The sequence below is a fragment of the Mercenaria mercenaria genome, unplaced genomic scaffold (assembly GCF_021730395.1).
Source record: "Mercenaria mercenaria strain notata unplaced genomic scaffold, MADL_Memer_1 contig_2032, whole genome shotgun sequence".
Classification (NCBI taxonomy): Eukaryota; Metazoa; Mollusca; class Bivalvia; order Venerida; family Veneridae; genus Mercenaria; species Mercenaria mercenaria.
In genome coordinates this window covers 47,152-63,764 of record NW_026460063.1, presented here as the reverse complement: position 1 = coordinate 63,764, position 16,613 = coordinate 47,152, and the positions used below count along the sequence as shown (strand labels likewise).

The 16,613-nt window shown below is 35.6% G+C and overlaps 1 protein-coding gene across 1 annotated transcript; it reads left to right on the top strand.

The window, feature by feature from the left end:
- Nucleotides 1–530: 530 nt before the first annotated feature.
- Nucleotides 531–14,063, top strand: LOC128552095 (neuronal acetylcholine receptor subunit alpha-9-I-like). Its single transcript, XM_053533105.1, has 6 exons — nucleotides 531–558; nucleotides 3,098–3,241; nucleotides 4,391–4,578; nucleotides 5,470–5,580; nucleotides 6,032–6,223; nucleotides 13,066–14,063. The coding sequence occupies exons 1-6, from the start codon at nucleotides 531–533 to the stop codon at nucleotides 13,819–13,821; spliced, it is 1,419 nt and encodes a 472-aa protein (XP_053389080.1). The 3' UTR covers nucleotides 13,822–14,063.
- Nucleotides 14,064–16,613: the final 2,550 nt, after the last annotated feature.

Below are 16,613 nucleotides of genomic sequence, written 5' to 3'. Positions count from 1 at the left end.
ATTTTTTAAACAGCACAACAACAGTGTGGGGATTTTATGACAATGGATCGTTACGAATACTAAAGAATCCGTAAATTTATAATACCCCACTGTAAAAAAATTTTCCCGAAAAAAAAAACGATGAAGAAAAGGTCGAAACGCAATGGCGAAAACTCGAAATGAATTTGGCTTTCGTCACCCAAGTTTGACTTTCCATATCGTGATTTAGTTGTTTCGACTTTTCATTTTTTTTTTTGATTTTTTAAAATCTAAGTTTTACCATTTACGATTATGTGTTGATTTTTTTCCACCGTGACTCAAATTTTTATTGTGTTCGACTTTCCCCATTGTGTTTGACTGTATGAGGTATTTGCTATTCAAAATCCTTTTACCCTTTCCTGTGGGCACGTTATTCGCCTTTGCGACCCGTGAAGATATGATCAGCCTGCTCATCCGTGCAGTCTGATCTGAGTGCACTGTCGCCATTCAGTCAGTTATTTTTGGGAAACACCCCTTTTAACAGTTAAAAGGTACTGTCCGAATTTGGGAAAATGGCAAGTTCATTAAGAAATTTAGAGGGTAAGGGTTAAAATGTAATTAAAAAAATTGAGACGGCTTTTATTGCAAAATAACTGATGGTTTTTCGTATTATTGTGAAACCCCTTTTCTCAAAAATTTTTGGTTGTTCCCGTATGTGTTTAATAATGTGCGAAGTTGTATAACACAAACAAAGGGGGCCCCAATAACCCAAGAAAAATCGGTGTCGTGGTTTTTACAACTTTTTGCTTCAAAAATTTTGCGATTTAATGCTTTACAGCAACATTCGTTTCTCAAAACAGAAAAAGTTACTACTGTTCGGGATATCGAATTTACATTGTTAGCTTCATGCTCTGTAACTTGGCAAAAAGCGGTTTATATCATAACAAACTAACCCCCGGTTTTTCGCGCATTTGAAAACCCGCAAGTGAACTTTATAACAAAAAAACGATTTGTCAATAAACAATAGCCCTTTCCATGATCGATTTTTACAACTCAAGGGGGGGGTTTCCCCATACAAAAAGCAAGCCTGGTTTTTTGCGTTTAAAAGAACATAGCTTTAAATGCTTTTTTAAAGACAAAGGTTTCCAATTACAAAAAGACAACCCGGCTCGCGCTTTTTTATACGACATAGCGATTGTTTCTTTGTAATAAAAAAAAGGTTCACGATTTAAAAAAAAAGCCCGGTCCTCACGGTAGCCGATGTTTGGGTTGTCATTTTGAATATCGGGTCTACCAGAGTTCTTTCAGAAATTTGTTTCGTCGATGGGTGAGGGGTGTACGCTTGCAATAACAGTGGCTGGTTCTTGATCCGTTAATTTATCGTGATTTACTATGGGGAGGGGAAAACCCGAGACGGTAAGTCCGTAATAGTTTTCGTCTTTTTTGTCTATATACTGAGGAACTGGTGCCCCTGTTTACTCCACTTCCCTAAAAGAGGGGAAAGATTTCGAAAAACAGTCGGGTACCAGGCAATACTGAGGCAATTTTTCGATGTTTTCCGGGGTTCGGTTTAATACACACCCGGGGTGGTTGTCTGCATGAACACCCGAGCACCCCCAATCGTCATAGAAATGTAAACCGCGCTAAAAAATGATTATTTTGAATGTTTTTCATTGCAGAGTTGGTGCAGCCCCTTCTGGCAGACGGAATTATTTTCTTTTTTTGTATTGAAACTGTTCGAATGAAAAAAAACTTTTTAAAAAAAAAGGAGTGTAAAGGCCGTCAAGTTTTTCTGGGGGTTGCAAAAAAACAAAAAAAACATAAAAGCTAGTGCAAGAACGTGAAAAGACTCACCCTGGCTTCCCGTAAATTTTTTCAAAGTATGATATTCGCTGTAAAAAGATTTAGACACAAAAAGTAAACTACGTTACAGCAAATTTTTACTTTCTTGACCCTTGAATATTTTTTCTGGCGGAAATATAACAGATAAATCCCGAATTTCGGGTTTCTAAAGGGCCAAACTAAGGAAAGTGAAAATTTTAATTTTTTCAAAAAAAAAACCCGGAAACATTATTTATTGGAAAAGAAGTTGGTATGTGAAATTTTGAAAAAAATCGCGTATATGTAAATTATTTTTTTATGAAATAAAAAGAAAGTTAAAAAGACCTGGGGGGTCATTCTGTGATTCATTGAAATTTTAAAAAAAAATACACCCTACTTCTTTTAGTTCCAAAGACCCTTTTGTAAATTTTGACCCCCGCAATTCATTATTTGTGTCTTTCAGAAGTCTATGCACGGGGTTTTGAAAAAATTGCCAACTCACTTTCCCTTAGTAATGGCCTTTAATTTATATTATTTTTACTGAACAAAAATAATTCAATATGATGTTATATTTTAAAAATTTTGATGTCTTGATTTATTCCGGATATACGACCATTTTTCGGGACGCAAATGTAACAGGTCATTGTCTTCACTTTTCACAACGATCACCGGTTTTTATAAATTTAAAGAAAAACTGTCATTTTTTTTCCTTTAATTACAGCAACAAACGAAACTTTCTTGTGGAGAATCCCAAAAACGGCAACTTTTTCTCTTGTCCGCAATTTAGCATTGAACGGGCGTCGGGATGCACATTGATAGGCTGACCCTCTACAACGGGAATATGAACAACCATAAACTATATCTACTCTGAAGTATTCTTTCATCGAGGAAATTAGATGCAATATTTTAAAAAAAGAAGATTAAGTTTACGATGAAAGATATTTTCCTATAAAAGAGACCCCATACAAAAACCCCTTTTATTTCCTTTAAAATGTGTCCCCAAAAGTTTTTAATAAACATCCGATTCAGATTGTTCAATAACTTTATTTTACTTTTTTGTCACTGAAATTTCTGGGTTTAACTGTTGAATATAAAGTTTATTTTAACTTTATATTTTCGTTAATAATCTAAATCAAAATTTCTTGTAAAAATGGTATTTGTGATATGTTGAATGTAATGAATGTTTTTGCATTTTAATTGTTTGCCATGTTGTAAAGGGGCCTATACAACTTTTTTCACATGTGTTGAACTTTTGCCATGCTGTACTGAACGCATTGTAATTAATCTTACTTATCAATATTCATGTTTAATTGGACAGGTGCTTGCACAAAGAATTCTGTATTAGATATACACTGTGGAACATTCTTGAAGAGATGGGAGTTAACAGGCACTGAATATCTCGTGCATTTTCATTCTGACAGCAGCATAGAAAAGAATGGGTTTACTTTACAATATTTTCTAGGTAATTACATGCACATATACACTATGAAATAAGACTGTAACCAAAAATTTAGTTATTGTGTGTTAAATTAAAATTGTGCTATAAGTCAAACATACATTGCCTTAATCCGCAGTTGTAGACCTGTCCAAAGAAATTCATTATGATCATATGTGTTTTGAAAAAAAAAACTAATACAGCAAAATCGTGGTTTAATATATTCTAATACGACGAAGAGGTTATACAACTGCGGAATAATTTCACGAGGGCGTGACGAAGTGAATTATTCTGCTTGTTTGTATGTAAGCTTATTTATAGTCGACACCGGTAACCCATATTGGCGACTCCTCCAAAAGACTGTTAGAAATGTTAGTCGCAAAATGCAAAAGACGCTCCAATTCCAAAAGCTTCCCTGGTTCTTAAGCGTGCCAGGTGTAAAGCACTCATACATGGGACTCTTATATAATGCAGTGTTAGTAATTTTTAGTTGGAGGAACGGGAGCTCGAACTCACGACCCCTTGTTTCGTAATCAGACAGTGTTACCAGTGGACCACTGCATCCGCTCTAATTATTCTGCGCGGTGTCTAACTGTTTAAATATATTAAAACATACTTCCGTTTGTATATGTTTTTTTTTTTCAATTTTGATATGTCTTTTATGTAAAAAAGCTGAAAGAAATAGGGAAGAATTTTTTAAAGTATACATGACACCAAATATTATGTCGACGTGACTACAACGTGTCCGTGTTTTAAAGTGATTTTATTAAAACTGACCAAAGATGTTATACGTCCTGAGGAAATATCTACGAGTGCGTAGAGAGTGCGTAGATGCCTTGTGAATTATTCTGCGTGCCTGATTAATGATTCAAAATATGCGAAAATGTATAACACCGATCTGTTATGTCATTCTGATTCTGAAACGCTAGATCTGGTATGATAGCTATTTGTGAAATTATGCTCCACATGAGTAACACACCTTGTGTCTTTAATCATAGAAACAGAGTGAGAAGTTATAACCCATACAAGTTATATGCCTTGTGTTTTAATTATAGAAACAAAGTGTGAAATTATACTCGACTTGGGTTACAAACTTCTATCTTTAGTCCTAGAAACAAAGTGTGAAATCATTCTTCAAATGAATAATCAAACGTGTCATTTTCTACATGCGCACAGGTGTATCTGGAACAGGAGCTCCGACCACCACCACAACTACTATTGGTCCGCCAGTGTCCGCCGAGGTGTTCCTAATCAATGACGTACTGACCAACTACAGTACTGAAAACTTTCCAGTCAGGAATTTATCTACCCCTGTTGAATCAGTTGTAGAAGTGTATTTAGCAGGCGTCAACAGTTTGGACGAGGTAACAGAATTCAGTATCATCTCCTTCTCTTTAAGTCGTAATATATCAGTAAATAATATCATTCCATAACTGAAGTTAAAAACTTTAAAAAGTGTTCACAATGAAATAAGTTTGAGAGTAAAATTATTACAATTAATTCGCGTTGAATAATACTCGCAGTGTTTGTCCAGTTTCTGAGACATAAAGGTATATTTTAAAGATATCCAATGTGCATCTTTCACTGTGATAATTTATTTAAAGATACTACATTTACATGGAGGAAATCCTCACTAAATGAATCAAATTTAATTAAATACATAAACTAGCTCTGTTTATACCGCTACATTCACAATTAAATGTCATGTATAACAGTTATTTGTTAAAAAACTTCCAGTTCTCACTACAGTTTAGTGTTTTTAAACATTTATACTGTTCTTAGCTATACACTTAATACACAGTACTTTAATACACAGAAACGTGTTAATTTTATGTTTACGTAGACATTATGACGTATCAGATATAAATTTGGGTCTAATATATATTAAAAAAAAAATAGAGCCGCACCATGAGAAAACCAACATAGTGCATTTGCGACCAGCATGGATCCAGACCAGCCTGCGCATCCGCACAGACGGTGTTCGCTAACAGTTTCTCTAATTGCAATAGGCTTTGAAAGCGAACAGTATGGATCCTGACCAGACTGCGCGAATGCTAATACGTCGAGTTAGCGAATATACATGTAGTACAAATAAATCCCTCGCGATTTTTTTTGTTTTTGAAAAAAAAAATACAGTATGTGTTACACCTTACTATTTATAATAAGCGTTTACAACGCAGAGAAGAAACAAAGTCTTCTTGTCCTGACATATAATATGATGTAGAATATATTTCAATTTCTTTACGGTATTTAAGGTACAACAAAAGTTGACAACAACCATACAATTTGAACTTACATGGTATGATGATGGAATGAAATGGCCAACTTCCAAACTGTCAGGAATCTCTAAAATACTCATGCCACAGGTAAATATTAATTTCCATTTATCACTGAATGACTGACTTAATGACCGACCAGCCGCCCGGCCGGCCAACCGACCGACCGAACGAACGAACGAATGAGTGAAACAAAAAATTAATAAATCAATTTATCAGTTAATTTGTCCTCTTCTTTAATTTACATACTTGCATTTGTTTGTTGTACTTACCAGCGATTAGTTAATTATATTCACTGCTTAACACTTCATGTTTGAAGCTAGCAGCTCTCTTTCAATGTCGAAAATCCATTACTCGGTTGTATACAGGAGGTTGATGGAATTTACCAGATGCTAGGCTCATCCTCTACCTACTGAAACTGGAAAATCACCATAAATATCTTACCCAGACCTTATAGCAGGTTGATGTATTAGCGTTCCTGGTCTATAGCATAAATGTAATGTACATTTCATTATATATTGTGTATATTTTTAATTTGCAGAATGATTTGTGGAAGCCGGATCTAGCTTTGCTGAACAGTTTTACGTCGTTGAGCGCAATGGGCAGCAAGTTTATGTTTGTCGTGGTTGAAAATACTGGTAAATGCACGTGGAAACCGTACCAGATTCTTGAAAGCACGTGTCAGGCAGACATGACGAATTATCCGTATGACACACAAGAATGCGATCTCAAGGTATACATTTAGCTGTGTAATGTGAACACCAGTTCTTGATGCTTCTTACATTATTTGAACTCAGAGTGTAATTTCAAAGTTGTATATTTGTAATTACGCGTTGAGTCATTAAAGAAATTGGAAATAAATTGGGCAAACGTACATAACACCTTTTAAGACAATGTGTTAAATTTAAGAGTGGCCAAGTTATAAATATATTATGCTACGTGCAAAACCCTAGGAACCCGCCCGCTTAGCTCAGTCAGTAGGTAGAGTGCCGATCTACGGATTGCGGGGTCGTGAGTTCGATCCTCGGATGGGCTGTATGTTCGCCGTGACGGTTTGATTCTGAAATAATTTGTCCGCCACCTCTGATTCAAAAGAAGAAGTTGGTCGTTACTTGCAGAGAACAGGTTTGTACTGGTACAGAATCCAGGAACACTGGTTATGTTAACTGTCCGCCGTTACATAACTGAAATACTAGTGGAACCCAAAATATACAAAGAAAACAAACAAAACCCTAGTACAGCATCAACACGTAGCGTTAGGGAACATTAGCGACATTTCCATGGTGCAGCAATTGTAAACACTTGAGCAAGTCATTTTGTATTGATAGAACTCATCCAAAAGTTAAATAATGTAGTGCCGTGTAACAACAGTTTTACTTCATGTTGGCAATAATTTCGCTAAAAGTGTACGGAAACACACTGGCCATAGCTTTATCAGATCAAGTGGTTCCAACGTTGTTTGAGCGGTGAATTTTACGCCGATCAGATGGAGAAATATGGCTGATACTACAAATTTCCGGTATTGTAAGTATGATTTAAAGGAATTTCTACCTGTTAAATAACGAATCAAATGAAAACGATGGGTGCACCTGGAGCGCAAATGTGTCTATGTTTTAGTACATATGTCCATTTAGCTGAGATTTGTACCGTTTATTCAAACACTTCTGTACAGTCCGGCGGGGGAAGGAGATTTTTTACAGTTTTTGAAAATGTCGCCTCAAATATAGTGTTTATCGGGAACAAGTAACTGTTCAAACACTTTTCATATAAAGGGCTACCTCTTAAAACAAAGCGTGTGTATTTTCATAGAATTTTTCAGGGTTATTTGTGAAAAATCGGCCGAAAACCTAATGCAACGCCGTTTCGAGTGGGTCGTTTTGCAACGCAATCAAGTGGATACCGTTCTGTGTCTTACTTGCGAAGTCTTATCCGTCTTAAAAACAGTCATTAAAGCCTAACAATGAATAAATTTAGAGAGTTATATATTATTATAATGATCCCGCCATTTCTAATACTGGTATATTATACTTTTACATTTTTATACTCGCTTAACATTTTACATATTTTTGCGGACATTAGTCAAAAAACATCAACACAAAAACGTAAAGCAATAATGAACATCGAACAATATCATTAAGTAAATAATAGTAATAGTTCGTAAAAACAAAAACCAGTTCACGGATTTTTTTATCTCCTCCACGAATGTTACTCAGTTACCCATGGTTGTATGTAATATTTTAGGCCCATATATAACAAAATTTTCGCGAAATGTTTCAATTATTGAACAGTTTATTGTAATATCGTCAAAAATTATACCGGCACACAGTTTGTAAAGCAATTACATAGAATTAATTCTAATTGCCTTTTTAATTTGATGCGGACTTTTTAAGACCAATTTATTTTCCAATTAAAGATGTGACTTAAAGTTTGCCAATTCACAAAAGTTTTACTTTTAATCATAATATATAAATAAATAAATAAAATGCTCAAACAGATATGCAACACATTGATAAGCATTGCCTTGTGCCGTCGTACCGTCAAGTAAATATTTGTGAAAAGCGTGCTCAAGATTGCGATTACTTCATTTTCAAATTAAAATGGAAGCAATTTGTCATTATTCAATTTTAAAATAAAAAATACCAAGACAATGTTCAGACAATGGAGAATACTTCACGAGGTTATAAAATAATGTCATTTTGATAGAAAATGTTTTTATAGCCTTTTAAAACCTGACATAACCGATCTTTTCAAAATTTCTATATAGAAATACATAGAAACCATAGTCATCAACTTCAAACAAAAATGGAAGCAATAAGTTTTTGTATCACATCGATAAAAAATATATTGAAATAAAGGGCAAAAAATGAAGATTACTTCACGAGGTTATAAAATTTTGTTAAATAACGATAAAAATACGTTTTTAATGTTTGAAATATATTTTCCTATACAAATCTATAGTAAAACTGTTATCGATAAACGTTATCGGGTCCGCGATCGGTGTATATTCAAGGGAGACTACTTTGCCGAAACTACTGGTCAATGTATTGAAATGTTGGCCATGTGAATAGCATACCAAAATCGGGTTGACTCTTTAAATCAGTATAGTTACAGTTGGTTACTTTTTAGTCCCTTAAAACCAATACATTGCGATTTCATTTCTGATTTGTTGTGCATTTGAGCTGTTCATACAAAATTAATAAAATTTGGTCCATGATAAAAGTATTGATCATTTGTTTGTTCATAATTTCATTCATATTCCTGTAGTAGCGTTCATTAATTTTCAGAGAGATAAATCACAGAGAACGTTAAAATTGGCCAGGGAAAAGACAATATTTGTTTTGTCCTCCATAAAACATTCTAGCATAACACTGCTGTTATTGCCACTTTTCGGCGGTGTTTTAACAAGAGAGAAAACGTGTGTTAACACAGAGATTCTCGCGCTCATATGCTGTCATAACACCTTTTTATATATGCGCGTTCCGTGGCAAAGCGTAAACGTATTACGGTCCCAAAACGGATAATTCAAAAAGAAATGACGTCAACGTGAATAAACAACGTAGACTTTACCACTCATTTCATGTGAATTCAATGACGTTGATGGACAATATATTCATTTACCTTGTTTTCACGCGTTTTATGCTAGAATATCGTTAGCGCATGTTCTTTTCGTGTTATAACATCTTCAGAATCCCTCGGGAATCGTTGGTACCCGAGGGCTCGGGTACCAACCAGTCCCTCGGGATTCTGCAGATGTTATAGCACGAAAAAACTTGCGTTATCCCTACAGAAACGACGTAATAAACCTCTATGGTCGCCATTCAAAAATGAAAATACAAATGAAATACAGACACCAATGAAAGAAAGTAAACGGACCAGCAATACTAATAGAGATGTGCCACAGTTGTACTATTTAACTGTCTCTAACCAAATAACGAAAGCAATGTTTGCCAACGGGTACTTATCTTATTCGATTTGATAAGAGTTAAAATATTGTGAAATAATGTATCTTTTGCTGCAGAAAGTTGTCTCAGGATAGCCTTGTCGCTTGCAATGTCTAAAAATCTGTCTCTTCCTCTGTTAATTCTTCAAACATTTCGTCACATAAAACTCTCTCTTTAATACCTTATTGTGAACAGGTTTTTTTCTTGATATTTTGGTGCTTGAAGTTCGAGTTAGCAGACTTTTTTTATTTTCTTTATGCGTGTGTTGTTTTTTTTTATTATTACATGTATTCACTTTGAGGACATGAAGAAAACTTAATCGTTTTCTTGATGACAGGTCTCTATTAGTATTGATGGTCCGTTTATTTTCTTTCACTGGTGTCTGTGTTTCATTTATATTTTCATTTTTGAGCTGCGACCATAGAGGTTTATAAGATTCTTTCACTGGTTGTAGGTGCAGATGGGAATATCCGGCCTCTCGGGTAACTGTTTAGGCGGTAACGAGGTTCTTACCGAGTTACCGCCTAAACAGTTACCCGAGAGCCGGATATTCCCATCTGCACCTATAACCAGTGACAGAATCTTTTTCTTGCATACCGATATCAAGATAAAATAATGAAAATAAAATCAGTCGAACGGCTTTCTTTTTAGAACTTTTTCTTATAGCAGTGTATTTAAACAAAGCGCGGGAAACCAACGTCCGTAAACAGGAAAGACGTCATGACGTTTCAAAACAAATAACAATGTTTAGTTCCGGTTTTGTTTTATCAGTTGCAGCGTAACGTTATGAATTTTTGATAAAATAACGTGATTTGAATCGAGAAATATACTATCAGGAACCAATAGGAACTGTCAAGGTATTGAATTTGTATTCCGTTTTTTAAATAAAATATAAATTACTACATAAATCTTCTACATATATGTAGTTCGTAGTACGTCATTTACACCACGAGAGTCATCTTACACCCCGGGGTGTAAGATGGATTTTTCCAGCACCGGTAAAATTACCGGAAATCCCCGTCTGGTATGCAAGAATATTACGTCGTTTCTGTTTTATGGAGGACAAACAAAATATTGTCTTTTCCCTGGCTAATTTTATCGTTCTCTGTGATTTATCTCTCTGCAAATTATGACCGTTACACCAGGAATATGAATGAAAATATATGAGCCGTGCCATGAGAAAACCAACATAGTGGGTTTGCGACCAGCATGGATCCAGACCAGCCTGCGCATCCGCGCAGTCTGGTCAGGATCCATGCTGTTCGCTAACAGTTTCTCCAATTCCAATAGGCTTTAAAAGCGAACAGCATGGATCCTGACCAGACTGCGCGGATGCGCAGGCTGGTCTGGATCCATGCTGGTCGCAAAGCCACTATGTTGGTTTTCTCATGGCGCGGCTCATATACAAACAACTGATCAATACTTTTATCATGGACCAAATTTTATTTAAATTGTATGAACAGCTCAAATGCAAACAAATCAGTAATGAAATCGCAATGTATTGGTTTTATGGAACTAAAATGTAACCAACTGTAACTATACTGATTTAAAGAGTCAACCCGATTTTGGTATGCTGCTCAGTAACATTCGTGGAGGAGATAAATATCCGTGAACTGGTTTTTGTTTTTACGAACTATTATCATTATTTGCTTAATGATATTGTTCGTTGTTCATCCTTGCTTTATGTTTTTGCGTTGGTGTTTTCTGACAATGTCCTCAAAAAGATGTTAAATGTTAAGCGAGCATAAAAATGTAAAAGTATAATATAGTAGTATTAGAAATGGCGGGATCATTATAATAATATAAAACTCTCTAAATTTATTCATTGTTAGGCTTTAATGACTGTTTTTAAGACGGATAAGACTTCGCAAGTAAGACACAGAACGGTATCCACTTGATTGCGTTGCAAAGCGACCCACTCGAAACGGCGTTGCATTAGGTTTTCGGCCGAATTTTTAGAAACAACGCTGTCAATTCTATGAAAATACACACGCTTTGTTTTAAGAGGTAGCCCTTTATATGAAAAGTGTTTGAACAGTTACTTGTTCCCGATAAACACTATATTTGAGGCGACATTGTCAAAAACTAAAAAATCTCCTTCCCCCGCCGGACTGTACAGAAGTGTTTGGATAAACGGCACAAATCTCAGCTAAATGGACATACGTGCTAAAACATAGACACATTTGCGCTCCAAGTGCACCCATCGTTTTCATTTGATTCGTAATTTAACAAGTAGAAATTCCTTTAAATCATACTTACAATACCGGAAATTTGTAGTATCAGCCATATTTCTCCATCTGATCGGCGTAAAATTCACCGCTCAAACAACGTTGGAACCACTTGATCTGATAAAACTATGGCCAGTGTGGGAAAGTATGGTGTAAAGAACTTTTCTCCTGATCCAGACATTGGTACCATTTCGTGTCGGTAAGTATTCCATCAATATTTCGATGAAGAGAAACCCTGTAAGGACATTATTGTGCGTGCATGTCGTGCAGATAGGCATAATACTCAAAAAGGTACACAGCAGAATTAATATAATTTCAGTAAAAAAAGAACTCAATAGTAGTTGCGCTACATCTGATGTGATAACTCTTTATATTAATGGTGCCTCTGTGACATATGTTTTTTAAGAAGTAATATCTCGAAATCAATGATTTGTAGTTGAATAAAATCATTGTTTGGAGTTCAGATGCCGAGGAATTATATCACAAGAGCGCGCAGTCCGAGTTATATAATAATATACATCTAACCGAGAAACACAGACTTTACTAAAGTGCAAACATATCAGTTCGATTCGATAACGTTATCAAAGATTATGTAATACATTATCAGACGGCACTGGTCGCAAAGGCAGAATCAATCGTGTCCAGCTTGAGAATTGTTGCATTCATTCAAGTACACGGTTTTGGCAAATGTATGAAGCTCTAGTGCGGGCTTTTTGTTTATATCTTGTCAAATATTCTCGAACACAATCTCTGCGACCACTTAAAATACTGGCGTAGTGTTATATATATTTGGACCATTTGCATACGTACTAATGTCTTTATAGATATAATAAGCTGATATAAAAATGCCATCAAGCTGGTTCACGGAAGGTCGGTGGTTCTACCAAGGTGCCTTCTCGTGGTGATATAATACACGGAGGGGCACCTGGGGTTTTTCTCCACCATCAAAGCTGGAAAGTCATCATATGACTTATGATTGTGTCGGTGTGACGTTAAATCCAACAAAATAAATAAATAAATAAATGATATAAAATGTGAAAATGTCTCAGTCACGAGAAAGGCTCTTGACACAGCAAATATATTTTAACGGAAGCATAGCCTTTCTATGGTACAAGTTTTGTTAACTGGTACTACATTCTCCGATCTACGAAGTAAGCTCTACAGACAGAAATATTATGAAAAGTAAATCTTACTCAAATGTTTACAATTTGAAGCGGGTAAAAACTGCGCCACAGAAATTGGGACATCATCCCTTTATGGTGGCTGAGCTGGGATTTAGCAGCTGTGTATAAGGAACATTTGTACCTGGTGGTGCTAACTTATATCACCTAATGTTGCAAATTAATCTTCAGTGTGTCCAAAATGTGCGGTATATTTCATAAAACTAAAATCAATTTCTATTTCAGTTCAGCACATGGTCATCAACTTCCGACCAGGTTCAAACTATTGTTGGCTCTGCTGGTATGCGAATACACGAGAATTTCGTGGAGAACGCAGAATGGAAACTGGAAGGTGTATCTCAAAGAAACGAAACTATAAACGGTCAACTTACAGCTGTGTTTACATTAAGACTAAAACGAAACCATTCATTTATCGTGTTCTATGTGACAATTCCGGTTATTTTGCTTTCCCTATTGAATTCGCTAACATTTGCTCTACCGGTGTCAGCAGGAGAAAAGTCAGGCTATGCGATAACGGTGTTCCTGTCATTTTTAATTTACGTGATAGTCACTTTTCAGAAAATGCCCGATAGTTCTGACACTATTTCTCTTTTTGCGATTTATGTTTTGATATTGACTGGGATGAGTAATTTAACAGTGATTATTTCTGTCTTAGAAATAAGGATGATGGAATTGAAGACTAAACATAAACCAATGCTACAATGTACCATCTCATTTACAAAAATGATACTAAATTTGCAACACAGATTTTTGTGCATAAAGGAAGAAATGGATGAAAAACGCTATTTACAGGAACAGATGGAAAGTACACAAAGAAAAAGTGTTGCGAATGGTGATGACGATGACGATGACGATATTGAGGAAGAGGATAATACATGGCCAGAATTCGTTTCTGCTTTAGACTTTGTCTGTTTCTGGGTGTTTTTTATTGTTTCACTTTCACTGGCAGTTGGCTACATGGTTTATCTAGCGACACAATAGAATATATAAACATTTTGCCAATCTATAATTGTACACAATTATTGTAACCTATTACATATACTCTATTGCGAAAGAAGAAAAGCGCACTGTAGCCACCCCGTCTTTCTTTCTCCATCCCCTCTTAAAAGAGTAATTGCTCATCATTCAAATTGTCTCCTAGATTTTATTTTTGTATTTGCTTGCAATTTGTTCATGTTGCTGTCAGAAAAGACTGATTGTCGAAATAAAAAGTTTACATTCAATTTTTATTTCATTCAGTAACTATTTTGTTGTGACTTTTCAAAATAATGTTTACCGTTACCTATAAAGATCTATACACGCTTGATTTTGGTACACGGTAGGTTTATAATCATTTTTTGAAAGCTGAAAGTTGCATGATCCTCATAAATGTTCAGTTAGGTGGTAGGTTTTCAAACATACAACGATATGTTTTGTTGTTATGGAGATATTCATACTTTTTGACTTGAAGTTGTACTGGGGTTAGAATCAATTACTATACATGTGGACTGATAGTAACGGTGTTTTCTGAAACTGTCATGATGATTATCCATTGCATACGGCTTTTACCTCTACGCATAGTTGGGGTGGGGGGAGGGGATAAGGTTCCGACATTGTCCTTATACAGTGATGAGAGCGAAACTGTTTTAAGTGCTTCGTTATCTATATGTTTTAGAACACTTCCGCTCTGACCCCTGGATATGCTCGTCTGTCTTTTCATCCGCTTGTCTTCCGGCAGAGCAATATCTGCATGGTTGGACAAATTGAGTTGATATCGCATACACAGATACTTGGGAATCCTAGTTTGCTATTAAATGTAAACATACACTAAAGTAATAATTATCATACTTTTATTTCAACTCACTTCAGTTTGTTTTGGGTTTAATGCCGTTTTTCAACAATATTTCAGTTATTTAACGGCGGCCAGTTAACCTAACCATTATTTCTGAATTCCCTACCAGTACAAATCTGTTCTCCACAAGTAACTGCCGACTTCCCCACATGAATCAGAGGTAGAGGACAAATGATTTCAGATGCAATGTCTTTTATCAAATTGTCGCGGAGAACATACGCCTCGCCCGGGATCGAACTCACGACCCCTTGATCCGTAGATGTGCGTTCTCCCTACTGAGCTAAGCTGGCGGGCTAAACAATATTGAGTTTGTACAGATTAGTTAACCAGTGTATGTGTTTACAAATTTAACCTTTAACCTTTCATAAACATCAACTCTCGACTTGCAGATATTTGAATGCCACATTAGAATATAGTACTGGCTACCATAATTTAACTGGCGCTATTTTTATTTTCTAACGGTTGCGACCATTATATCAGAGATCCAACACAGTAAATAAACATTTCTAAAGCTGATTTCTAGCTAATCCTAATAACTGAAATAAATCATTTTGAATATGTTTGCTTCTAAAGGCGTGCTTGCCTGATTGACAGGTAAAAAGCTACGAAGACTGAACTTTCAAATAGCTGATTTTTGAAAGGTTACGGATGCTTTGATGGTACATTTTGACATTGTTTTAATATTGTCCTAAACTGAGTGAACTGTATTAAACCGACTCCTTGGTCCTAAAGGACGAGAAAATATAACAACACTGAATCCACGTGCGGGGGAGGTGTGTGTGGGGTCCAACACCTCTAGCACCGACGTAAGCAGACCTCTGTTATACAGGTATATATGTATATATATTTGAATGGATTTTATAGTGCATATTTTCTGACCTGGCGGAGATATTTTTAGTACAGCTGTACCATTAAAATCAATAGGTAACTTGGTGCATATCGGATTTATTCGTACGGAATGAAACCAAATCTAATGATGTAGACGATTACCCTATACTAAATGATAGAATGGCCCATTGATGACCTTTCTATAAATATCTCCGCCAGGTCAGAAAATATGCACTATATATGATACTGAAGGATTAAAAATAGTCAGACATGGAGACATTTTACGGCCGTCAGACGCATGACGGAAACAAATTTTGTGATAGTTTATAAAATATGTGCAAATCTTTGTAAAGGGAGAACGCAATCAATCGTAAATATTTAATTGCAGATTCTGTTTAAACGAGTCTGACCATTACAGGCAATCCCTCTCGTCCACCTTAGCACCAACAATTTATTAGAGCTTAATTACATTTCGGTATTTCTTGCTGTTATTGTAAAACAAGTCCTTTCCACTATCAATTATAACTCTGATATAATATATTTTACATCAATCTCAATATGTCTCTTAATGGCTAACAGAGGGCATGGGTCTCAAAATCTCCATGTCGCCGGTATAGATGTATTCTATTTAAAACGCTGCATGCATGCGAAACATTCGCAATAAAATAAACATAGGCATCGTTGGGTAATGGTATGTAAGCTCTTGAAATAACTTTGTAAAATTTTCGTTTCTAATAGTTCTTGTCGCCAAATCTTGGAAATCTACAGGACAAACATAGCAAGTGGAATATATATCTCGTCACAGCATAATAATCCTACTATAGTGTATGTTTTCAATGAGTCTAATACATTGCCTAGTTTGAAAATGCATCGCTTTAATAAAATGAAGAGAAACAGGGAAAGGCCCCGTGTGGTTCTGGGACGATCTATGTATGAAAAAAATTGGAACCACTGCCTTACCCTTGCATGACCGTAAGAGGCGACTAATATGATATTAACACTTGGTTCTGCTGTAACTCTGTGATTCCAGCAGGAATGCAAATTTTGATTCCATACCTCATGTTTTTTTTTAATTTCGATGTAAATGAGATGTGAAACCAAACATTGTAGTCCT